General features: G+C 48.9%; 1 protein-coding gene across 2 annotated transcripts in view; it reads right to left on the bottom strand.

The window, feature by feature from the left end:
- The window catches only part of GATA4 (GATA binding protein 4), a 47897-nt gene extending 28898 nt beyond the window's left edge, over positions 1-18999 (bottom strand). For both annotated transcript variants that reach the window (XM_060101453.1, XM_060101454.1), the window contains exon 1: positions 18384-18999. In XM_060101453.1, the coding sequence (XP_059957436.1) occupies positions 18384-18999 (616 nt within the window). The remainder of the gene's footprint in view (positions 1-18383) is intronic.
- Between the last annotated feature and the right edge of the window lie 6303 nt (positions 19000-25302).

Genomic DNA, 25302 nt, shown 5'->3' with positions numbered 1-25302 from the left:
ACTTCGAACAAATACAAAACCCTCATTTAATTCCACCTGGCAACCTAACCTTTCATTAGTAGAACCAAAATATCCTGTTTGAGAGCTTCCCTGGTGGCGCAGTGGTTGAGAGTCCGCCTGCCGATGCAGGGGACACGGGTTTGTGCCCCGGTCCGGGAGGATCCCACATGCCGCGGAGCGGCTGGGCCCGTGAGCCATGGCCGCTGAGCCTGTGCGTCCGGAGCCTGTGCTCCGCAACGGGAGAGACCACAACAGTGAGAGGCCCACATACTGCAAAAAAAAAAAAAAAAAAAAAAAAAGAAAAAGAAAAAAGGAAGGAAACTCCAGATTCAAGAAAAAAAAATTCAGAAGAAAAATCCTGTTTGAAATAATATCTGTTTAATGATAACAGTGAACACTTACTAACAGGTGACCAGTGACTGACATGTAAGGATGCTTTACCGCAGGTCAGGTACTATGTGTTATGAGCATTATTCCTATTGCTCACCATGACCTATGAAGTGGCTTCTATTCAGTTTTACGGACGTGAAAAGTGGGAAACACTGCAATGGGTAGTAAAGCTGGGATTTTAAATCGGGTGTCTGACTCCAGACCTGCTTCCTCCACCACAGCCTCTTCCGTCGCCCCGTTATCAACTGCCAAACAGTAAAAAGATGGACGTCCCAACAAGAAATATAAGCAAGAGTTGTGACTATGACGAAAACCAGCCCAGCTAACGGGCTCTGCCTTCACCGAGAACAGCTGGTCAGATGGTGCGCCCGGCCAGCTCTCCCTGGCCCGGCAGATCCGTCCTCCTGGTCCTTCTCCACACCCCCACACCCCGCCCCTTCTGCTTTGTCTTGGGAAAAGGGTCCCCTTTATTAATGCCATTCCTGGAGATGTGTTTACACAGGGCAGGAAACTTAATATCAACATTCCCTGAAGGAGAGTGTCTTGTCACTTCTGTGAAGCACTTCAGGCAGGCAGAGACCAGCCTCCCAAATCAACAGGCACTTATGCCCTTTAAACAGAGTCTGACGGGAGAGTTTGTTTCTACAGAGAATCTTGGAGTTCCTGAGCCCGTTTGTTATGATGAGTTTGAGAGGCGGTTACCCGTATACACAAAACTCTCCCTGGTGCCTTAAGAGGCTCTCTAAGAAGGATCTCAAGGAATCTATTCACAGCGAGGAGGGGGAAAATAGTGGATTCAGGCACTCGACGGGTTGGAAAGGACACACTTGATGAGCGAAATTCTGCAAGTCTCCACACACTGGCAGGGGGAGATGGGCTCCAGGGCCAGAATTCTGATAGGATGTGAAGGCTTGCGCGGGGCGGGGGGCCTTAGGAAGCCCAAGGGGGCACCATCAGGGCTCAGCAGAGCATCACAGGATCAAAGAATGAGCTCAGGTGGGTTTTGCGAGGTGAAAATGGAGGGCACGTAACTGTCGATTTTTTCAGCTTCCTTTCTTAGCTCCTCTTGTCAGGCATCTCTTACCTGTTACCCCTCCCACCTCTGCTAGAGGTTAGCACTGCCCCCCCAGTGCCCCGTCACTCTCCCCACGACCCTGGGGGCTCTCTCCTGTTCTCATGGCTTCAAAAAGAGTGATGGGGGTTTCCCTGGTGGCACAGTGGTTGAGAGTCCGCCTGCCGATGCAGGGGACACGGGTTTGTGCCCCGGTCCGGGAAGATCCCACATGCCGCGGAGCGGCTGGGCCCGTGAGCCATGGCTGCTGAGCCTGAGCGTCCAGAGCCTGCGCTCCGCGACGGGAGAGGCCACAACAGTGAGAGGCCCGCGTACCGCAAAACAAACAAACAACAACAAAAAAAAAACAACCAAAAAACCAAACCAAAAAAAACAGAGTGATGATCCCAGACTCCAGCCCGGGCTACCTGCCTCCTGGACATCCCACCTGCCTGTCCCGCCCCCATGCCTCTGGCCCACCATGTCCGATACGTTGTCCCACCCCTAGGTGCCCTGTTTCCTTGCTGTTACCTTTGGGAACACATCACCAGAGTTTTCTCTGCTCTCCTCTCTCCAGCCACCTCCTAGGTTTGGGCTGCCTGAGCATGATTCTTACAGCTCTTCAATATCCTCCCCTCCCCACCCCCCAGTCCCACCAGATCCCTCTCCCTGTAAAACTGATCATGATGGGGCCATGCTCGACCCTGGACCCCTCCTCCTCAGGTTCCTTTTACAAGGATGGTTCCCTCCTCCCAGCCAGTCTCAGTGGGCCTGGACTGCAGGTATAAATATATGAGCCGGAGGGGCCATATACTTTGTGATGAATTCCTGATTTTATCTTTTCAGATAATAAACGTTTACTTAGTATTTACCATGTAATCGTATCATGGACCCCAAACTGAGTGAGGCATAATTCTTGCCCTGGAAACACTTTCAGTCTAGAAGAACTATAATCCAAATCAAAGGACAGCACCATGGAAACGGTGAGAACGCTGGCTGTGTACGATTCTCGGGGATTCTGCCTGCAGGTGAGTCAAAGGCTGCCTGGAGAGACGAGCCCACCCCAGCTCTCTTGCATTCACAAGATCCACCTCTGCTCCCTCTTGGCAACCAAGAGGCAGTGTGAACCTGATTTCTTTGATTCTCCCTTGTTTGCTTCTGGTTCTTCCACAGGCAGGTGAGTGAGAAGAAGAGACCAAAGTTGTGTGCGTGAAAAAGCCATTGTGGAATTACTAGGGTAGAAGGAAACATGAGACCATCCGATACCAGGTGGCTTTGCCAAGGAGCTTCTTCCCCATGACCGACAGCAGGCAGTGTGGCCTCTGGAGTTCAGAGCTGAGCTCAGACGCTCCCGCCATCTTGGCCTTGCCATCAAAGGCCAAGACTCTCCAAGCCTGAGCAGTAAAACCCTGGGATTCTCTGGAATACAGTAGAATATGCCCTGCTCTCCACAGGAAAGCAGTCAAATAAGAGCCTCCCAGCTCTCCCTGGTGCCCTCTTAGAAGGGCCACGTATTTCCCGGGTGGTCCCAGCCGTCGGAGGCTACCAGGCAAAGGGGGAAGTGATGCCTCTGATTCCCCAGGCCTTAAATGGGAAGGTGCGGGTGAGAAATTCTACTTAACAGTTTACTCAACTGCCTATTCACAGGTTCCTCCAGACTTTTTCAATGCAGCCAATCAAGGTACTGGGGGTAAGGGGTGTGTGCTCCTGATGGGGAAGTGGAATCCCAGACAAGGGAAGAAGTGACATTGGCCTGGTCCACACGACAGGTCAGGGATGTGAGGCCTCAAATCCAGGATTCCTACCTCGATCCAGTGTCCCCTTTGCTACCGTGTATCCCCTCTTTCTCACCCCCACTCCCACCAGGAGATCATCAGCTAAGTGGAAGGGTGGCATGGTGGAAGAATGGCTCAGATTCCCAGAGGAGGGAAGCAAACTCAGATGCCACCTCTGGGCCAGCGACTGGGGGATGACCACCCCCAGCCCATGTAAACTGGGGAACGAGGGGCGCATGGAAGCTGACACACACCACTGTCTTCACCCATGCCTTTCCTGGAACAGTCTGGCCTGGTGACGTCGCAGCCCTTTCCTTCCACGTCCTCTGCCACCACTCACTCATTACCCAGGCTAGAGAAAGCCTCCGACAGCCTCTAACTGAACCAGAGGCCTTCTGTCTCCATGCCAGCCTCCCTCCCTCCCCCCCCTCTCTCTCACACACACACACCTCTGTGTGTATGTATTCCCAATTTACTGCTTCAATTATGTTTGCCCCTATTCATAAAGTCCTAAACTTTTCTACCCGACTTTCAAGGTCCTCCACAACTGGCCCCACTGTGTCAACCCTGCCGGTCCCTAAAGGACAACCAGGCCACTGGAGCACTGGGAAAAGGTCTAAGATGTGGCGGATGATGTTCAAGATGCCCAAGGTGGTCCCCTGGGGTGGAGCACGGCATCAAGGAGCAGGAGGTAGGGCGAGTTGCCGTAAGCAACCAGCTCGTGTACTTGCAGAGGAGCCCAAAGCCAAGAGCTGGAAACACTGGAGGTAAATCCGAAGCCAAAAGGCAAGGAATGACCAAAACAGACAGAACAGGTTTTAGTAACCGAGTGTCAAGGTTAGCACTGGTACTGGTTTCCTCAGGCTCTACGGATGTTATGGCATAAAGCAAACGAGGAATTATTTTGGGGTTTTTGAGGATGAGATTCTTGGTGTGGACGAAAAGATTTAAAGATGGAAAGATGTAAAATGGTGCAGTTGCCATGGAAAATGGCATGGTGGTACCTCAAAACCACACCCAATTACCACATGATCCAGCAACTCCACTTCTGGGTATATTCCCAAAAGAAATGAAAGCAGGGACTCGAATAGATACTGGTACACAGGTGTACAAACAGCATGATTCACAATAGCCAAAAGGCAGAAGCCACCCAAGTGTCCGTGAACAGATGACTGGATAAACAAAATGTGTTCTATCCGTACAATGGAATAGTATTCAGTCTTTAAAAGGAAGGAAATTCTGACACAGGCCACAACATGGATGAACCCTGCGGACAGATGCTAAGTGAAATAATCCAGACACAAAAGGACAAACACTGTATGATTCCACTTACATGAGGTAACTAGAATAGTCAAATTCCTAGAGACAGAAAAGAGAATGGTGGCTGCCAGAGGCTGAGAGGAGGAAATGGATACAGAGTTTCACTGGGGGGGAGATGAAAAAGTTCTGGAGACAGATGGTGGTGATGGATGCACAAAAATGTACATGCACTTAATGCCAACTGAAATGATACTGAAAAATTGTTAAAATGGTCAATTTTCTGTTGTGTATATTTTACGACAGCTTAAAAAAAAAAAAGGATGCATAAAGGGAAGTGAAAACCTTTCAGTCCTAAATTTGAATTGGAAGTATTGGCATCCACACATGATGTATTTTATCTTATCTTCAGGTGGACGGGGGAACTATTTCCTAACTCCCCATACTGAATGACTAACCCAACAGCAAAAAGCACAACTAGCAGAGCCAACTCTAAGAGTGGCGTCCAAATACCATTTCTCACTAAAAGGAGTCAGGGTTTCTTGGAGAGATAGCCAAACCCAGGTCTGGGAGGAGAAAACGTATAAGAGCTTGGAACATTTTGTAGTATGGAAAGCAGGAAAGGATCAAACCAAGATTTTGTCAAAAGAACTCAGGAGCCAATTTGGACAAGTTTCCACTGGCAAAAGATGGGATACCTGTGAACATCAATCAGGATAATAAGGACATGGAATAACATACATCATGTCTGTTTAAATCCATGAGTTCTTAATGATCTAAAAAGTTTTTATTTCACTGGGAATCTTGGAAGGATGCTAGGGAACTAATTCCTTATTTTGAACACTGAAAAGTAAAATGAAAGAAGCAAGCATTTATCCTGCCTTTCCAATACAAACTGTATCTCAGGGTAACCAAATATTTGATAAACTAAAAAAATATGTTTAACTGTTATAGACGTGTATCAGCTAATAAAAGAAGAAGGAATGAGAGCATTAGAATGTGACCGTTTGCAACCCCTGATGAAATAACAGATCTTGGTAATGACCGTCAGTGGCTGCTGAGCATTACCTAGCCTATTTTTCCAATCACAGATTTACACGAAAAACAGGGGAGAGAGGAACATGTTAAATGAGGGGAATGCAATCAACAAAATCCAGGCTGTGGGAAACCTACAGGAAAAGCCTAGTTTCTTTAGCAAACATATTCCAGGAAAAAGAAGAGAGAGTAAAAGGGGAACTATAGGTTAAAAGAAACTTAAGAGACATCAACAGAGGCAACGTATGGACCTTATTTAGATCCCAATTTGAACAAATTGTTAAAGAAAATTAGACAAATGGGAAATTTGAACACCGACTGGATATTTAATGATTAAGGAGTGGTGGTTAGCTGTATCAGAGTGATACTGGTCCTGGGGCTGTATTTTTTTTAAAGTGTCCTTATATCTTTTAGAGATACAGACAGAAGTATTTAGAGATAAAATGATAAGTTGTCTGGAACTTCCTTCAAAATAACTTAGTGTAGGGGAATGCGGGGGGGTGGGGGGGATACAGATGAAATACAGCTGGCCGAGAGTTGACATTTGTTGAAGCTGGGGGATGAGTAGACACTCTCTACTTTTGCATATGTTTGAAATTGAACATATTCTTAAAAACTTGTTTAAAAGGCAGGAATTGAACTTAAAGTCTTCATCTTCACCTCTAACCCTCCTGGGAGGCAGGTGCTGTGGCATCTGGCTTTGCACACCTGCATAAACAGTATTTTCCCCTGTAATTATCTGTATTCCTATTCAGGCCACTCCTGGCCCTTTACACCTCACCTTTACTGGCAGAATCACTGAGAAGAAGAGGGTGGGACCCCACCTCTGAGGTCAGATCAGCCACTTCCCAGGGCAGGGATCTGGTTTGGGAACTAGAATCAGCCTGGATTTCTGCTGCTTCTTCTACCTCAGCCTGGACACAAGCCGCCCAGCCTCACTGAGCCCTACTGCTAAAGCACGCACAGACACACAGCTCCTCCACAGCATCTTCACAGCGTGTCTCTTCCTTTCCATCAGACATCTTTCTCTAAGTGGGAACGGGTGCAGAAATGCAGAGGGAAGGCGGTCATCACCTTGCAAGGGCGAGGCAAAAGCGAAATGAACAAGAGCCTCTATTTGTAGCCTTTCTACACTATAACCAAAATGATATACCCAAAAGGCTCCTTGAATCCTGCCCCTCCACTGTCTAAGTCTCCTCCTCCCGAGGCCAAGTCCGAACTCTCCAGATGCCTCTGCCTGCTGCATGGCCCCCTCACCCCAGCCCCTGACACTGCAGAAGAGCCAACAACTCAAGAGGTGTCCTCAGCTTACCATGTCCTTCCTCCCATGCAGCAAACTCCTACTCATCGTTTCAGACTCGCTATAGGAGTCCACTCCTCCAGGAAGCCTTGTCTCTGTCGGTGTGGCATCCTAGACTCGCGTGGAACCCAGATTCACCCCGCGATAGCCCTCCATGCACTCAGACTCTCACTTTTTTTTACCTCCCCTGCCAGACTGTAAGCTCCTGGGACGCAGAGACCACCTTGTTCGTTTTCGATCTCCAAAGCCTAACGAGTGTTCAGCTCACAGGAAGCAGGAAAAAAATATTTGTTGGCTGGTTGTCTGATGAGGCAAATGATGTGTCTGGTACTGGTGTTTGTAACGGAGCTCTACCCTCTGTGGATCTCCACGGCCTGCGGGGACCTTAGACACTGAATGGGTTTACTTAATAACAGAAAAACAAAACCAAAGGAACCACAAACTGAGACCAACTCTGAGGTCACTTAACCCATGGTTTCCCACCATTGTTTTTACATTTTAGTAGTTAAGTATTTTATAAGAAAAAATAAAATTAGCCCATCAAACTTGAAATTTCACAGATACTATTGCTTAAAATGAGGCAGGTAGCCATGGAAACCTACTCTACACAGACTGCATGAAGTCAAGTGGATACCAGGCAAGCTCAGGAAGGTGACATGTTACTATGGTAGCTTTGCTGTAACAGCCAGCATGAACTATTGTCATGGGCACTGCCATCAGACCCTGGATTTCATTCATTCATTCATTCATTCATTTATTTCCACTGTGGGCCTTGAGGAATCTTAGTTCCCCGACCAGGGATTGAACCTGGGCCCACGGCAGTGAAAGCGTGGAGTCCTAAACACTGGACTGACAGGGAATTCCCAGACCCTGGATTTTAAATACCCCTTTCTCACTATTTCTGTGCCTGGCCTGATTTCTTAACCTTACCAGTGCAGATACTCAAGCTCAGAGGGGCTTCATAAGTTGTCCAAAGTCACACAGCAGGAAGATTAGAGCAGGGGACAGGATCTCGGTTCTGGACTGATACGCTTTCACCTCACTGACCTCCCCTTCTAAAAAGTGGGTTGAAAGCTACTTGCTCACATTTCTCAACAAATCAGAGCCTCACAAATCAACACATCCTGCAGCTGGTCACCTCACTTCAAGGGGGCAACCACTTAAAACTTCTAAATATGCTCTAGCCTTAAAATGGCTAAACATAACATACTATAAGATTGAAAAACTATGCTTTTACACACAACGCTCCCATGTGATTGGCTATTTATTATTGGCAGTTCTTTCGGTCCATTTCCCAGTTTTGCTCTATTTCAGAGACCAGTCTTTAGGAGCCAGTCTGGGTCACCAATCTTATAAAAACTTGCTTCAGTGCTGAAATAACTAAACAGTAACTTTTATGACTGCTTAAATATATAGATATACACATGCCTGTATATGTATGGTAACTAAGAAGCCAAGGATTAATGCCTAACAGTGGTTATCTTCGGATGGTAAGATTACAAATTCTGTGCCTTGGTTTATATGAGTTTTTCATTTCTCCATAGTAAATATACACCGAGTTTAATAAAAGAAAAAATAATTAAGTTTTACTGATACTATTTGAAAAAAAAAACTGTTTGTTTTTCTGAAGCCATCTTTGACCTGGAAAACATTCTCTTTTTTCAAATAAGCAGTATTTTCCTATTAAGTGTACACTGTGAGAGCCACATTCTTTATTTCGGGTCAAGTTAAGTTCTCTCTATATGCTAGCGAAAGGTTTTATTTGTTGTTTGTTTTCCCCCGCCTACTCAATTTTGATGGGTAACCTGTATTATTGCCTCTCTTTGCCTGGTTTGATTTATGATCTTGGAAGTCAGGTCATTCTCTGCTAGGTGGAAGAAAGAAAGAAAGAAAAAAAAAGGCTTCCCCACCTAATACCTGATAAAATATCTGAAAAGGTCATTGCAGACCTTGACAGAAACACATACAATTTCAACCCAATCTGATAAAACAGCAACTAGAAAACTTTTATCAGAAGAAAATGTAACTTGCCATTTCCCAGCTCAGTTGACTGAACTTTTTTTTATCTGAAATGACAGACATCATAAGATAGGAAAAGCTGCAGATAAGAAGCCAAATTGAGTTGTCTTGAATCAGATCCGATTGTCTGCCTGGGTTCAAACTCCCACACCTGCTCTGAATGTGTCAATGAGAGTCTCTTGGCATGGTCCCGGAGGGGTTTGGAAACATTGCAAAAGTGGTGAACTTTGAGACTTCAGCGTTTATTCTGCGATTATAATTAACCTGCTCACCAGTTGCTATCGATCAATACTGAATGGAGCTGATAAAGTTTGACTGGATTTCTAGAAGTAGAAATGGAGATTTAAACTAGGAAGAAAAAAAGGAAGATTAAAAAAATACTTTAAGGATTTAATTCCATTTTAAGAAGCAAAACTGGATCTGTGACTGATGAATCCCAAAGCCTGTGGCTTAATAATCCTCAAAAAACTTCCCACCATATTCTGGTGGTAACTCCTTGATTTCTCATCCTCCAAAATAAAGTTCATCTATGATGATTCAACACAGAGTGAAAGACATCCTCACGTTCATTCCATTTGCAGAGGGTGAACCACATGGCATGGCTTACCTGTCTGGATTATATTCCTCCTTTGGCAAAAAAAAAAAAAAAAAAAAAAAAAAAAGATATTTAAAGACATGAAGGCAATTTGGGGGCTCCTGCAAAGTACTGAAGGCTAGAAAACCAAATTCCCTTCATTCAGATAAGAGGCTTAAATATCCTGGCTCAGTTCTGATTACAGAGTAGCAATAGATAAAACCCTAGGCCCCCTGCCAGAAACGAGAAAGCTTCCACTCATGGCTTCTGTGATCAGCTCAGACCAATTCCATGGGCTCTTCCAGCCTGGGGTTTTATCCACTGTCTTGATCCATGCCCCTATTCTCATCTTCATTAAAAAATATAATGACTGTGATTCCTCTCGTCCTTTCTCAGCTCCGACCTTTGGAGAAAAGGGAATACGGAGAAGATGGTTCTAGTTTCCTTAAGAAAAGGGACTTTTGAGAGAGCCAGACGGCTTTGCTCTTCTTATGCAGCCAACAGTCCCCCCAGAGTAAGAAGAATCTTCTACTTTGCAGGGTCTGAATTCTGGGCAATCTCTCTTTAATTCTCTGCACACCCAAATCAGGATGCAGAAAGGAAGCTTGTGTGAGGCAGGGATTCCTGGCATTGCAAATTCTGCAGTATCAGAATGAGACGGAGAGACATTGGTGGGAAACAGGAAAACACAGAGGAGAAACCACACTGGGGAGAGGGAGCAGGTAGTGAGCAAAGTAACAGAAACTCCTGAAGTTTACTTGAGTCCTTCAAACACCACGTACCTTCTGGATCTGAAGAGTGGAGGGCCCTTAAGCTTGGCAAATGCAAAGTGCAGCAAACAGGGAAAAAGCATGGTCCTAGAAGTGGGACTTACCTGGGTTCTAAGCCAGAGCTGTTGTTTACTACCAGCAGGAATTGGGGCAGATTAATCATTCTGAGCATCAGTTTCCTCTTCTGCAAAATGGAGATCACAATATCTAATTCTCAAGAAGGACTTAAAAGTTCCTGTTACCTGACAACTTCCTCATTGACCCTTGAGAAAGGATCCAACTTACTTGCATATATGCACAGTACACAATACATATATATATATATATATAGATAGATATAGATATATATAGATATATGTATATATGTGTGTGTGTGTATATATATATATATGTATATATATATATGCATATATGGTACAAGATATAGGTTCTTATCCCTAAAAAGTTGAAAGTTGTTAGCTGGTTTCCAAATATGAATGTACCCAAACTTGTAAACTTATTTTGTATAAATTAAAACAGGTCAGAGGTTATTCCTAGTATAACCCCACTCATATTATCTTCCCTTACCTTCTTTAGAAGGAGACCAAAGAGTAGCTCTATAGTAGCCAATAAAACGTTTAAATAGTCCTCCCTGGAGTGTGTTACATGAGATCATGTCATGGGCCATAGAAGGTCAATATAACAGAGTGATACTCATTCCCAAGCCATGAGAGAGCCTTATCAACTGCACCTTATGCAGCACTGTAGGTCAAAGAAGTCACCAGCAGACAAATACTTTCAGATGTCAAAAAGGCCCCTTCAAGATCTTAAAACAGCAGCATCCCTGGACCTGCAAGAACTGCCCACTTCTCGAGCAAGGCAATGGACAAACCAGTGGTCCTTCCTCTTTCTTATGCAAACAGAAGCAGCAACGTTTGCAACCTGCTTCAGCTCTAAATTCAGTACAACTCAAAGGTCTTAAAAAGACAGGTTGAAAAGAATTGGCTAAAAGACTTACCTTTACCTCGGGAGAAGGTAATTTGGTTTTCTAACAGAATCCCATCACTGTCCTAGGTTAGTGGTTTTCCATTCTGGCCCCAGTATAACCTGAGGGAGAAGTGCCCACACCAGGAAAAGTCACCAGTGTATGTGCCCACGAGGGGATCTTAGGAAGTCATGTCAGTGGTGTTGGGTTCGGGGAGGGGGAGGACATCTGATAACTGCAGATGGAGATCTGCTCCCAGAAGGCATTACTGGGAGTAGGATAAGGGTTTTTTGACCCCTCAGTAAAGGAATCTCCTGTTGGATAAGCAAAAATCAAAAGCCGAATTCAGTAAATGACAATTTATGTTTTAAAGTACTTTTCCTGTACATCCGTAAACTCTAAATATAGAACTCTATTTTTTTTTAAGGCAGGAGACTTTCAGGAAGTTAATTCATGAATACTATGTCTTTTAAAAAATTTAATTGGTTTAATGTTTTTTTTAATTGGTAATATAGTCACATGGCTCAAAATTAAAAAGGTTCCATTTGTATACCCATGTCCACAGCAGCACTATTCACAAGGCAAGAGGAGGAAACAACTCAAGTGTCCATGACGGATGAATAAACAAAATGTAGTACACACATACAATGGAACACTATTCAGCATTAAAAAGGAAGAAGTCATATCACAGGCTACAACATGGATGAACCTGGAGGACATTATGCTGAGCGAAATTAGGCAGTCACGGTATGATTTCCACTTACATGAGGGATCTAAAGTAGTCACATTCATAGCGACAGATCTGAAGTAGCCAGATTGGGCTTCCCTGGTAGTGCAGTGGTTAAGAATCCACCTGCCAGTGCAGGGGACATGGGTTCGAGCCCTGGTCTGGGAAGATCCCACATGCCGCGGAGCAATGAAACCCGTGTGCCACAACTACTGAACTTGTGCTCTAGAGCCCGTGAACCACAACTACTGAGTTCACGCACCACAACTACTGAAGCCCACGCGCCTAGAGCCCGTGCTCCACAACAAGAGAAGCCACCTCAATGAGAAGCCTGCGCACCGCAACGAAGAGTAGCCCCCGCTCGCCGCAACTAGAGAAGAGCCCGCGTGCAGCAACGAAGACCCAACGCAGCCAAAAATAAATGAATAAATAAATTAAAAAATAATAATAAAGTAGTCAGATTCATAGAGACAGAACGGCGGTTACCAAGGGCTGGGGGAGGGTGAAATTCGGAGTGTTGTTTAATGGGTATAGACTTTCAGTTTTGCAAGACAAAAAAATTCTGAAAATCTGTTTCACAAGAATGTAAACAACAACTTAAAACTACTGAACTGTACACTTAAAAATTGTTAAGCCAGGGCTTCCCTGGTGGTGCAGTGGTTGAGAGTCCGCCTGCCGATGCAGGGAACGCGGGTTCGTGCCCCGGTCCGGGAAGATCCCACATGCCGCGGAGCGGCTGGGCCCGTGAGCCACGGCCGCTGAGCCTGCGCGTCCGGAGCCTGTGCTCCACAACGGGAGAGGCCACAACAGTGAGAGGCCCGGGTACCGCAAAAAAACAAAAAACAAAACAAAACAAACAAACAAAAAAATTGTTAAGCCAGTAAAAACAAAACAAAGTAAATCTTAACTTTAACCTCCCTGTATTTTAAATGTATTTTCTTGTTATTTAATGGATTAATAAAGAAGCACAGAAAGGACAATGAAAACTGGCTAAGGTGGTTAAAAATTCGAAAAGTTCCAAGGCACAGGTGGTGAAAGTCCTCTTCTCACCCTTTCCCCTCACCTCTCCAGTTATTCCAGACGGGCAGTCAATGCTACAGATTCCTTGTGAATATTTCCAGAGAGAAATTAAATATTTCCAAATGCATATAATCTTTTCTTCTCTTTTTTTACACAAATACAGTGCTACACACACATCCCACACTTATAAATGTCTTGAAGAGGATACCATACCATTACATAACGAACTTCCTAATTTTTTATGCTGGCAAGATATCGTATTGTTTGTATGCACCATGTGAACACAAACAGTCCCCTAATAATGTGCATATAGATTATTTACAATTTTGGCTGGAATAATTATTTCCAACGACACAACAGTGCTGCAACGAACATGTGCCCACAGAATATATTCTATATTTGTAGACTAAATTCCTAGAAGTTAAATTTCTAGGTCAAGGGTATCAACTCTGTAATTTGTCAGATATCACAAAGGGCTCTCCATAAAGGTTGTACCAATTTACACTCCCATCCACAGGTATCAGAGTTCCTGTTTCCCCACACCTCGGAGTATGTTTGCTTTCTTAGCTCCTTTAAGTAAAAAAAAAAAAAAAAAAAAAAAAAATAGGGAGGGATACTGAAGAAAGTGTTATCTAAAGCTGTCTCCTGTGCATCATTTCACCTGAGCGCTTAGAAAGTACCTAACAAATGTGGCTTGACCTTTCAATGGGACACCCCTGGGCAGGTGACAGATCTCACTAGAAGCAGTGACGTATCCTTGGCTACGCCCCCCTCCCCAGCCACACACACACCTTCCACCATTTAAGTGGTTCTCAGGGCAACACCACAGACCAGCCCCAGCTCTGACTGACCTGCTCAGGTTGGTAATGGAAAGTTAAATAACTTTGGTTTCTCAAAGACTGACGAATCGTTCTCCAGCCAAACAAGCTACCTACGACAAGTTGATCTCACAAAGTTCCCTACATAAATGCACTGGCTCTGAAAGCAAGTGGCTTAACTAATAAGCAGTCCCCAGAAGATCCAGAAAACACTTCAGAGTTTTCCACCAACCTATACCATAAACAAACTCTTAGAACACCATGAATGAGACAAAGCTTTCAAAGAAACCATTTGGCTAACAGTGAGTGATATACATGCATTTCGTTGTGTTGTTATTGTTTTTTAATCAACCCTTAAAATGATTCAAAACTGTTGCACTCCTTTGCAAATATAACTGCTTGGTCTTCTGTTACACAAAAGAATTGTTACTCCATCATAAACTATATTTTCATAGCTTTTCCAGTAACATCTACCACAATGTTATTTTCTTTAAGGCATAGTCTCATATAATTTCCAGTTTCCTTTTCAGCCTTAAGTATTTACAAGCATTAATTGGTACAAAAATCAACTTTATTGTGGTGTAAGGTACACACCATAAAACACTCCTATTTTAATGGTATACGTCCATGAATTCCGACAAATGGATATGCCTACGTTAACAACCGTGATCCGGATCTCTAAAAGGAGACAGCTATATCATCTCGCCACAGCTAACTCACAGGCACACCAACGCAGACCCGAGCCCTTGAAATACAAGAGTCCCCAGCACAGCTCCACTGGCAGATGGCCAGGCGGTGTCTCCTTAAGCACTTTCAGTGCCCAGGGGTTCATGAATAAGACAAGCCACAGCCCACATTCCATTTCAACAACTACAGTCCTGTGTGCAAAAGTGTTCTCAAATATCTGCTCGCCTAGAGCAACACAAAGTTAAAAGGACATAGACTTCTGCCTTTTAGATATTTATACACAGACACTCTCTCCCTCTCTTACCCACCCTGGGACTTCTCCAACGGAAACTGCTCCAGTGGTTTCCCGAGGCTTCAGGAACCCTCTCCCATCCGGCTCACTCCTCCCCAGAGCCCTGCGGTGGGTCTCTTCAGCAGCCGTGGTGTGTGGTTTGACCTGGGCAGAGGATTGCAGCAGCTCCCTCCTGGACCTCCACTGAAATATGTGCTCAGTGCCCAGCATGTGCCAGGCACTCACACATGAGTGAGACTCTCTGTCCCTGGTCTTAGTAAGGTCACATCATTCCATCAGTGCAGCCTAATTCATGAATTCAATGGTTGTGTCGGGGCTCATACTGAACTTGGAATGAATTAAAGTTTATATACATGGCAGTCAAGGCAGAGTCATTCCTTCCACCCTAAGTCCAGAGCTCTACAGAGGCCCCTGTTTGCTTTTATTACTTTGCTTTTTGCCTTATTCCAATAACCAACAAAAGAACTCTGGCACGATATGAACTCTTGTTAATACTAACGTTTAATACTTCCTAGAGAAATGAAGGTGGTCTCTTCTTTCTCCTCTTTGAAATTAAAAACAGTTTCTGAGTGAAGAATGAGTTAATCTGTGTGGTTTCACCTATGGTGATAAATACGTCATTTAAACAAAGCCAGGCTGGGTTCTATTATTTCATGGTACCAGTGTGACAGTAAATGAGGGCATGCATTTTCTTTCTTTCTTCCTTTTTTTTTTTTCTTACCAAATTGCAGGTACTTTTCTATTTACCCTTCAACACCAAGTGCAGACGGCACCACTTAGGTGAAGGCTTCCAGATTCATAGACAGAGGGAGGTACACCTCTGTCTTCTCTCCTGTGCTCTCAGCTCATGGCCATAGCCCACTGCTGGGTCACTCACCTGCCTTCATGTCTGTTTAGGGTGATCAATTATCCCCGTTTGTTGGGGGCCTCTCCTAGGTTTAGCACTAAAAATCCCTAATCCTAAAAAGCCCTCAGTCTTGAGAAAATCAGAAAAATTGGTCACTCTGCATGATAGTGACTATTTACTCAAATAGCCATCATTTATGTGCCAAAGGCAAGAACTTCACAAACGTTACCTTATTTTTCTAATTTAAAACAACACTAAAAGTAGTTACAACCATCCCATTTTACAGGAAAAGAGAGGAGACGGAGAGAGGTAAGTACCTTGCCCGAGATCACAGGGGCACCTGAAATGGAATCTAGGTTTGCCTCTGTCATACCTCACCCTGTACTGCCATCTTAGGACCCGGTGGCAACTCCACACAGCAAGCTCTCAATAAACACCACGGACTCAGTAATCACTTGTCATCATCCTTCGGTCACTCAGCATCAGTTAACATGTCAGTGATGGTCCTCGATAAAGCTACCAGGCATTAACAGGAGGGTCCATGTGATAGGAGGAACATATAAAAAGCACATGTACATACGCTGCTTTTAACTGGCCTTTATGCAAGTGCCACCTGCAGAACATGCTGGAGATGTGAATGCCAACAAATTCAACGTGCCTCCAGTCCCCTCACATAGGTAACCTGGAACCATTCATCACCTGACCACTTAAAACAATTGGCTGTGTACAGAAGAGAAAATCCAACCGCTTGGCCAGACCCCGGGGCTGTCTTCAGGTGGGACTTCCTGAAGTAGTGGGACAGAGCACAGCGGACCCGGAAGACAGGCCGCACTTGTCAGCAAGGAGGGCGGGCCCTCCTTGGGCTTCCCTGGTGGCGCAGTGGTTGAGAGTCCGCCTGCCGATGCAGGGGACGCGGGTTCGTGCCCCGGTCCGGGAAGATCCCACATCCCGCGGAGCAGCTGGGCCCGGAGCAGCTGGGCCCGTGAGCCATGGCCGCTGAGCCTGCGCATCCGGAGCCTGTGCTCCGCGAGGGGAGAGGCCACAACAGTGAGAGGCCCGCGTACCGCAAAAAAAAAAAAAAAAAAAAAAAGGGGGGGCCCCTTAAAGGTCGGCTTGCCATCTGTTGACACTGGAGTGTGGGAAACATTACTTAAACACCCTCCGGCCTGGTATGGGTTACATTTGAGAATCTAAACACTCACTGTGCGCACTCCTCACACAGTATTTTTTTTTACATTGTTGTGGCTGTAACTCTCATGACCACAAAGAATCCGCCCCCCATCTTTGGACGTCAGACTTCTCTTTTTGCCCTAACCAAGTAGAAAGAACTCAGGAGAGTTCTAAGAACGCGGGGCCAGAGGGGCCCACGCCCATCACGCCCACCTCGAGCTGCCATTGTATGGAGATGCTGCCCAGCTATCTCTCAAGGTCCTCCCGGGGGTCTCCGGAGCCTGGGGAGGGGCGGGCCCTCCTCTCTGGGGTTGCCGTCTGGCTCCCCCGTGACGGGGAGGGGGAAACTGGGAGCCACAGCTCCTAGCCCCGGCGCCACATCCACGGTTAATCAGTTTACCTGAGATGTGTATTTGGGCGGACAGCCCTGGGGATCTTCCCCAGGCCACCCAGGGTCTGAGGATAAATTAAAAGCTCTTCAAAGCCTGGACCCTTCTCGGAGCCAGCCCAAGACTGGAAACCTGGGAGGAACAGGCTTTACTCTTCAAAGTGAGAACAAATGCGAAAGGATTTAGCACTTAGTAGGTAGTCAATAAATGTTAACTTTGTTGCTCAAGTCTGGGCTTCCCCTCCCCTACAAGAGTCGTCTCCATCCAAGCCGGATCCCGTCCCTTCCTGAAATTCCACAGGACCAGAGGTCATTTGCATTTTGAACTAGCGTTACCACTTCCTTTCTCTCTCAGCCTGAAGCTCCGAAGCCCTTCCTCGGACTTCATTTTGTTCATCTGTGAACGGGAGCAAGGGGCACACGTTGGACGTCCTTCCCAAGTCTGACATTCAAAGAAGCTATAAAACTGTGCCCATTACGATTGTTAATTTCTAACCCCAGCCCTCGGGACCGGACGAGGCTGAACACTTGGACCTGCGGCGAAGTCTCCACTTCAGTCGGGCATTATAAAGATGCACCTCTGGGCTTCCCGCGTTCCCGGACACCGACCTGGGGTGCGCTTCCAACGCAGCCCTGGGCACCTATGCCCCGCCGACCAGCACACGGTCACAACACGCTCTGGCCCCGAGGCACCCACCTGGCACTGATCCCAGTTTAACCCATCTCCATTGCTAGGGTCCCTCATTTGTTCCCGGTGTGAACTCCCCGACAGGAAAATCTCCTGCCACCCCGAGGGATCCTCCAACTGGCCCGCCAAATGGCCCAGAAGATCTTGGGCCCAAGCCATGTAATCAGTTCCCTGCGGAGGACGCTGAGCAACGGCCGAGAGGAGGTGGGAGCAGAAACCCGCTGCTCCCAGCGCTGTGCAGCCGGGTCGCCCGGCGGCCTCCGCAGTCACCTACAGACGGGCGCTGCCCGGGCGCACATAGACCCAGACACACCCGACGCCGGGGGCCACCCTGCAGTCGTCTCTCCCTTTCTGAAAAGGATCTAGAGGGCAGGCCCGCCTTCACTAAACAGAATCTGGGTTCCGTGGGGCTGTGACCTTCACCGCCACTACCGCCCCGCCCCGGCCGCCAGGTTCTGTCTCCCAGTTTGCTTTCCTTGGAAACTCACGCATCCCCTCTATCCCCTGCTCCCGCCCCCGCATACCTGTGAAAAATTAAATGTCCCAAACAAGGCTCAGGACTACCTCTGTCCTGGCCCCGGACCGCCCGGGGACGCGCGCTCAGCACTCACCGAGATTGGGGTGTCGGGCCGCAGGGTTGGCCCGGCCGGGCAGGCTGTGCAGAACCGGGCTGTCGAAGGGACCGGCGGAGGCGGCGGCGGCCGCGGCCCAGGACGCGCCCACGTCGGCCATGTAGGCGGGGTAGGGGCTGGAGTAGGAGCCCGCGAAGCCGGCTCGCCCGTACTGCTCGCGGCCCGCCAGGCCGGCGCCCGCCGCCCCGCCGCCACTGCTGTAGGCCGCGGCTTCCCGGGCCGCAGCGGCGGCGGCGGCAGCGGCCAGGGACCCGGTGGTGCCCGGGAAGGAGAAGCGCGGCGACACGGGCGGCGGGGTGTAGGCGGCTCCCTCGGCTCCCGCCTGGCTCCAGCCCGGGCTGCCCTGCTGGGTCCCGGGCCCTGCGCCCGACGGCGCGGCCCCTGAGCTGCCGCCCGAGGCGGCCCCGGACACGGTGCCCCCGCCTCCGCCCTGGAGGTAGGACAGGCCGAGCACGGAGGAGGGCACCCGCGGCGTGGGCACGTAGACCGGCGAGGACGCGGCGCCTGCGCCGTGCATGAAGGCGCCCGGACCGCCCGCCTCGTAGGGCCCCGGAGGGGGACCGTGGTTGGCGGCCATGGCCAGGCTCTGGTACATCGCCCCGCGCGCTCGCAGCGTCCGAGTCCTCAGGACAAGGAGCAGTGCGAGGAGAGAAAATAATAATACAAAAATAAAAAGACGAATAATGTACAAGTGAGGGGCTCACAGAAATGAAGATCAAAAATCAAAGTTTAAAAAAAAAACCCCACACGAATCCTTCAAAAATATATACGTATTAAATCCAGCATTGAGCCAAAGACTCTAGGCTCTGGTTTATTCAGGAAAATCCCAAACTGAATTTGCGGTTGTTCCCGGAGGTGGTGGAGGAGGGGCCGAATCCACTGAAGGGACTGGAGGTCGCGAAGACGCGGGGTAGCGCCCGGGCGCGGGCACGGGGCTCCAGCCGGGGTCACGCGGCCTGGCCTGTCGCTGCGCGGCACTGCCGTCTTCAGGGCACCCCGGCCTGCGGAGCAGGGTGCGGGAGGCTGGCTCCAAGGCCGAGGGCCGGGCTGGCTCCTTTCCTCCGAGATGCAGCCGCGTCTAAAGAGGGAATGACAAAGAGGGAAATAAGTTTATCCAGAGCTTTCAGAACCCATTTCCCCTAAGCTTGGTTGCTTCTCCCGCCCTGCAAACAAAATCGCCACTCCCGGGGGTCCATTTTCGGAGGCCACCCGACTCCGCGGGAAGCTATTCTGCAGACCGGCTGCCGGAGGGAAGCCTCGGGGAGGAGCGACTTAGAGACCTGGGGCTTCCCACTTATTGGACATGAAATTACTGGTTATGATCACGCTCAATTTTCTTTTCTTTTCTTTTTTTTTTTTTGCGGTACGCGGGCCTCTCACTGCTGTGGCCTCTCCCGTTGCGGAGCACAGGCTCCGGACGCGCAGGCTCAGCGGCCATGGCTCACGGGCCTAGCCGCTCCGCGGCATGTGGGATCTTCCCGGACTGGGGCACTAACCCCTGTCCCCTGCATCGGCAGGCGGACCCTCAACCACTGCGCCACCAGGGAAGCCCTCAATTTTTTTTTTTTTTTTGTATTGCTTGTCAGGAAGGACTTTAATTTTACCTTATTTCTAGCATATTCTTGTCACAATATTTTAAAAGTCCAAGGGTTTCCGGTTTCCGCGCAGAACCTAGACCTAAGAAATCTCGCCCCATCTCCTCTGTCTGCCCCCCCACCCCCCATCCCCAACTGATCCTGGCCATGAAAGAACTTTAGATTGCCCATGGAAGACAAGGACAAACTTTATAAAACCCAGCAGCCTAAGAAATTTTTGTTTGCAATCTTTTTTTTTGTTTTTTTAACTAGAGGCAGAGTATAAATATTTATAAGTGAGCACAGCGTCTGCTAAATCTCGGTGAAAAAGTTTGTGGAATCTCTTATCCATATGCTATATCTATCACGTGGACATCAAATCAGACAAGATACACGTTTCTCGCAAATAGTTTTATTTTGGAGATTTTGCAGACTGGATATTAAGAAAAGTAAGAGGAATGTACAAAGTCACTTTACAGAACTACAGTACTCACTGAACCATTCCAATTCATCGAATGGGTTTTTCATATGGAATCAGTGATCCACCCACAAATGGAATCAGAACACCAATGAGACTGCCAGGGGGAAAGAACAATTTGTAGGACTTGATTATATCCTTGTATCCTGTGTTTTGATTTCACCAGGCATTTTTTCTGATAAAACGAAGCGCTCCACGTTCTGAAGCACCTGCTTAGTTCCAGGTCATTTTCTCCACAATTCCGCTAAGTAAAAGTGTCTCTCCTCATTTTACAAAAGAGGGGACTGAAGCATCGACAAGTTCTGAAACTCCTTTAAGATCAAAGTACAATTAAAGGGGGGTAGGGGACAGGATTTGTAGAACTCCAGGGGTTTAATGTCCAGTCCATGCCCACTTTTCTCCTTAGGAGAGGCAGCTACCCGTACCATTTTTTTTTAATTGCAGTAGTAGACTTACAGATATATTAACTGAACTATGTACTAAATCCAGGCTCTGCCACTTAATGAATGAATGACTGTAGACACATTTACTTAACCTTTCTGTGTCTCAGTTTCCTCATTTGCAAAAATTCAAATATTAAAGGTAACTATCTTGTATGGTCATTGTGAGGATTATAAATTAATATGTGGAAAGCACTTATAACAGGGCCTTATAAAACTTTTATAACAAGCACAAAGAAAATTCTATACAATTGACTACTATTTTTACTACAATGTATCATGAGAAGATGCTTCAGACGTATTATGTACTATAATAAATGGTCATCTTTATTCTTGTAAAACAATTCTGGAGAAGGAATGTCTAATACGTACAATATAATGCTTTTAACCACTTTTGCAACATCACTAATAATAATAATGCTATAGCGCAAGTATTATACAGTCATATGTTAACTCCTAAGTGGTTTATTATTTGCTTTCAAAACTATACAATAAGTTATTGGTTTTGGGAACATTTCCTTCCAATAAGAAGTTTAGTTAGAGGATGGATATTAAAAAATTTGACCTGAGATCACCAACTTGCCCCTTTGAAAATGAAGGCAAAAAATTAATACCTATAGGAATCTCTGGGCTTCAGTAAGTAAATACATAGGTTTGCCTTAATAAAATATTCAGTATTTGCATTTAAAATCAAATAGTTGACCTATTTCATTGTATTTTCTGGAATACTCCTGCAGTTCTAAAACAAATGTCATATGTTTCTTTTCTCAGAGAGCTGCAGGAAAGGAAGATTTATAATTTTGTAATCCAACTTCCAATATACATACAGATGCTAACTTAAGCTTTAAAATGGAAACGCTGAAAATGCCATAAATCTAACATCTGTCTTTATTACATTCTCTGCCTTTTTAAATGGCTGATACATTACCTCAGAGTTGGATTACTTAACAATAGGAGGGGGAGAAAATACCGGCTCTATACCTTTCTGTTAAGACAAGAAATGAACTACTCCCTTTAAAAGACTCTTGCTTGTTTCTGTAATTGACCCACCTCGCAGACCATCCCGGGAGGGAGCGGAACGAGCTCCTGAGAATGGCAGAAGAAGTCTGGCCTTGCTGTGGGGATCCGGGCTTGTGCCCCACTTCTCCCTCTCCTGCTCATCACCCATCCCAGTTCACCCAAAATTCACAGGCCAGACAGGAAAGCTTTCTTCCTTTTGCTGAGTGAGCTCAGAGCCCTTTTCTCATCTACTTCTGAGAGCCAAGAGGATCGAGAGCGTCCTAACGTTCCCGTGCATTTACAGGTCGCTCCTGCTGCTTCGGTTCAGCTGGCGCCTTCGCCCTCGGCCTGCTGCGCAGAAAACTGTCACACCCGAACGCACAGCCGAGCTGGCAATAACGGACCTGGTCGCTGCGGGGGACGTGGAGATCCAGAAGTGGAGGAGGGAGTAGCACCCCGTCACCCCAATAAAACCTTTCTCTCTCTAAAAGGCTGAAACCTGCTCTTGGCTGCAGTTCCTTTTCTGAGAAACACAGGAAATCCTTCCCCAAGGCGCTTTCCCAACCTTCCCGGCAGCGCTGGCCGCGACTCCCACCGGCCCTGGGACCCTCACCACCCTGTTCCCACAATCGCAAGGCCCCTCATTCTTTCAACCTGGTGGCAGTTTACCACCTGGGCATCCTCCTCCCCCCTGGGTGACCCCCGCCCCCAGCCCAAAGCCAAGAACATAATTTCGTGGACCGGGGTAGCTAGCCGTGGCCAGCTGAGGGACATCACTGCTCTCCGCCGGGTTCCCGCCCTCAGCCAATCCCACCCAGGAGCAGTGTGGGTTTAGTCCCCTGGACCCCAGATAGGAAGACTGGGAGGCATAAAAAGTGCGGGCGCTCAGCAGCCATTCCCGACTTCGGAGCGCCTCCCCGGGGCCCGAGGCCCAGTTGCGCCGCCTCCCACCGCCTCTCTGTCACCCACGGGCGACACTCCTCCGTCTGACCCCCTCCGTGTTCGAGCCGCCGTGCGGCCTGTCCAGGGTAGTCGGTCAGGGGGATTTCTCACGGCCACCATCGCCACCCAGGCCCAGGCCTGCGAGATGCAAGCAAGGGCTGGGAAATCTGCACGCGGGGGTGGGGATTAAATACGTTCAAGTTCACACAGAAAGAATCCAGAAGTACTTCGAGTATCCCTGTCCGCTTCCCCGCCCCCCCCCAAATCTTACTCTGCTTTAAAGAAGCTGCTAAGCCAAAGCAGAGCCGGCTTTGGACAAGGTTAGGGAGAGGAGGATGACCAACGTCTCCCTTCCATCCGCTGGTTACCTCTCTACTCCCAAGAAAACAAGCGCGGAGGAGACGGGAAAGAGCAAGGAGAGGCGCGGGAGAAGCCGTACCTGCCGCAGCTCGAGCTTCCTGGAGGCCGGCGCGCGCTCCCCTGGGCGCCGCGGGAGCTTCGGCGGTGGCGGAGCTCTCGCAGCCTCCCTGCCGGCCGCCTCGGAGTCCCCCAGCTCGCGGCGCGGATCCCCTCGTCCCTGCGCTCCCGCTCGCCGGCGCTGACTGGCCCGCGGGAGTCACGTGCAAGGACAGGGGGCGGGGGTGCGCAGCGGCGGGCTGCACCTCCGCTGGGCGCCTGGCTGCGGGGCTGTTCAAAAAACTCCCCTAGCAGGCAAAGTCCGGGCGCAGGGATCTCCTCGGAAGACGCCAAAGTGCGACCGCCGGGGCGCGCGGGCTTCGCCCACCGCCCTGCCTGAGGTCGATTCGGTTTGCGGTTTTGCCCCGGGTCAGCTTTATTAATGACTCGTCTCTCTCCCACCTCCTCCCCTGCCTTCCACCTCCTCCCTCCTCCCCACGCTTCCTGGTGGTCCGGTTCCAGCCGCGGCCCCGGACGCGGGGGGCGAGGGGCGGGGCTGATAGCGGGGAAGGTGACCTCTTGGGCGCGACCCCGGCTCGGGTGTGGGGCCCTGGGTCACCGGGGGTGCCCGTCTGGTTGCAGGGCTCCGGGTGATAGTGGGATTCTCCTAGCCCCAGATTCTGGGGAGGAGGAAGAGACACCAGACTTGAGGTTGCCCCCCTCAATCAGAGCGCGGACACCTAAGCCTCCCTTTCACCTTCGCAGTAGCCCGGGGAGTCGGCCAGGCTCCTGCGCTCAGTTTTATGTTCATGCAGATAAAAGTGCACGCTTTCAGGGCGAAGCTTCCCAGCCCCTGCGGCCTCCTCCCTTCAGATCATTGCGTTTTCTCTGCTGCCTGCGGCGCCGCAGCTCCAATCCAAGGGATCTAGCAGGGACTTGGGGAGCTCGGCAGTCCAGCGGAGTTTCTCGGCCGAGAGGACTCTTCCAGCGGCCTCAGCCCCCCTCCCTAGAGCGGAGGCGGGGAGGGTGGCAGGCCTGAGTTTGGAGTCGGCGTCAGTGCCTAGAGGCCCCAGCTCAGCGGGGCTGCGAGCCGGAGAGTCCCTCAGACAGGTCTAAAGGTTAATAGAGCAATCACAGGGCCCTATTACCGCGTAAAAATAACCCATCGATTACCGCAGCCTTCAGCTCCAGATAACAGCCGGCCGGTGGCTCTCAAGCTTTCGGTTAAACTTCCCCCCCATCCCCCCATAAGGTCGCGTTTCTCTCCCTTGCGCAGGTTTCTCATACCAGATTGGAGGGGTCGGGAGGGGGCCGGGATACCACCCTGAAAGAAACCTGTGCGCCTCCGAAGTAAGGGTACGGGCGAGACCCGCTTCCGCAGTCTGTAATCGGTCGTGGATTCCCGGCCTGCGCGAGGGCAATCCGGGCGCTGAGGCCGAGGCTAGGACGCGGGGCTGATTGGAAGGAAACCCCCCAAAGGGATCGTGGCCAACTCGTGGGGATTCTCAGGAAAATCCCGGAGGAAGGACTGAGCGCGGCTGCGCGGGGAATTCTCTTCCCTGAGCTGAAGGTGCGGAGGTCCAGAGGGGCTCAGGCCGAAGAGAGAAAACTGAGGCTCCCGGCAGAGCGGCGGAAGGGCTGAGCGCCCGCTGGACTCATCGACGCCCGCCTGGGCCCCTTCGCGCCCGGGAAGCTGAGGGTGGCGTGCTAGGGGTCCCTTCTCCGGCTTCCTCCAGCTCCTCGCCAGCGCCTTGCAGAATTGGGGGCTGCAGATCCCAGGACTGGGAACTTAAGAGGGAGGGGGTCCTGGGGCTCCCGGAGGCTGGACGTGAGTAAAGGCGGTTTCGCGGGGACACTCCGACCGGCGCACTTTCAGATGCAGCCGAGAAGGGCACGCGACCCCTGTGCTTTTGAAACGGGTCCTCCTTCCCCCTGGGGTGAGCGAGAGAGCCACGAAGCCAAAGGCCTGCGCCAGGGGCCTACGAGGGCTTTCTGAGCAAGGCTGAGCTCGGAGTAGCAGGAAGCTGCCCCGGCATCTCTCTTCTCCCTGGGAATTTGTGGCTCCAGCG

This window comes from Mesoplodon densirostris, chromosome 6, assembly GCF_025265405.1.
Source record: "Mesoplodon densirostris isolate mMesDen1 chromosome 6, mMesDen1 primary haplotype, whole genome shotgun sequence".
Classification (NCBI taxonomy): domain Eukaryota; kingdom Metazoa; phylum Chordata; class Mammalia; order Artiodactyla; family Ziphiidae; genus Mesoplodon; species Mesoplodon densirostris.
The sequence above is the reverse complement of the archived record's forward strand: the minus strand, read 5'-3'. Positions and strand labels throughout refer to the sequence as shown.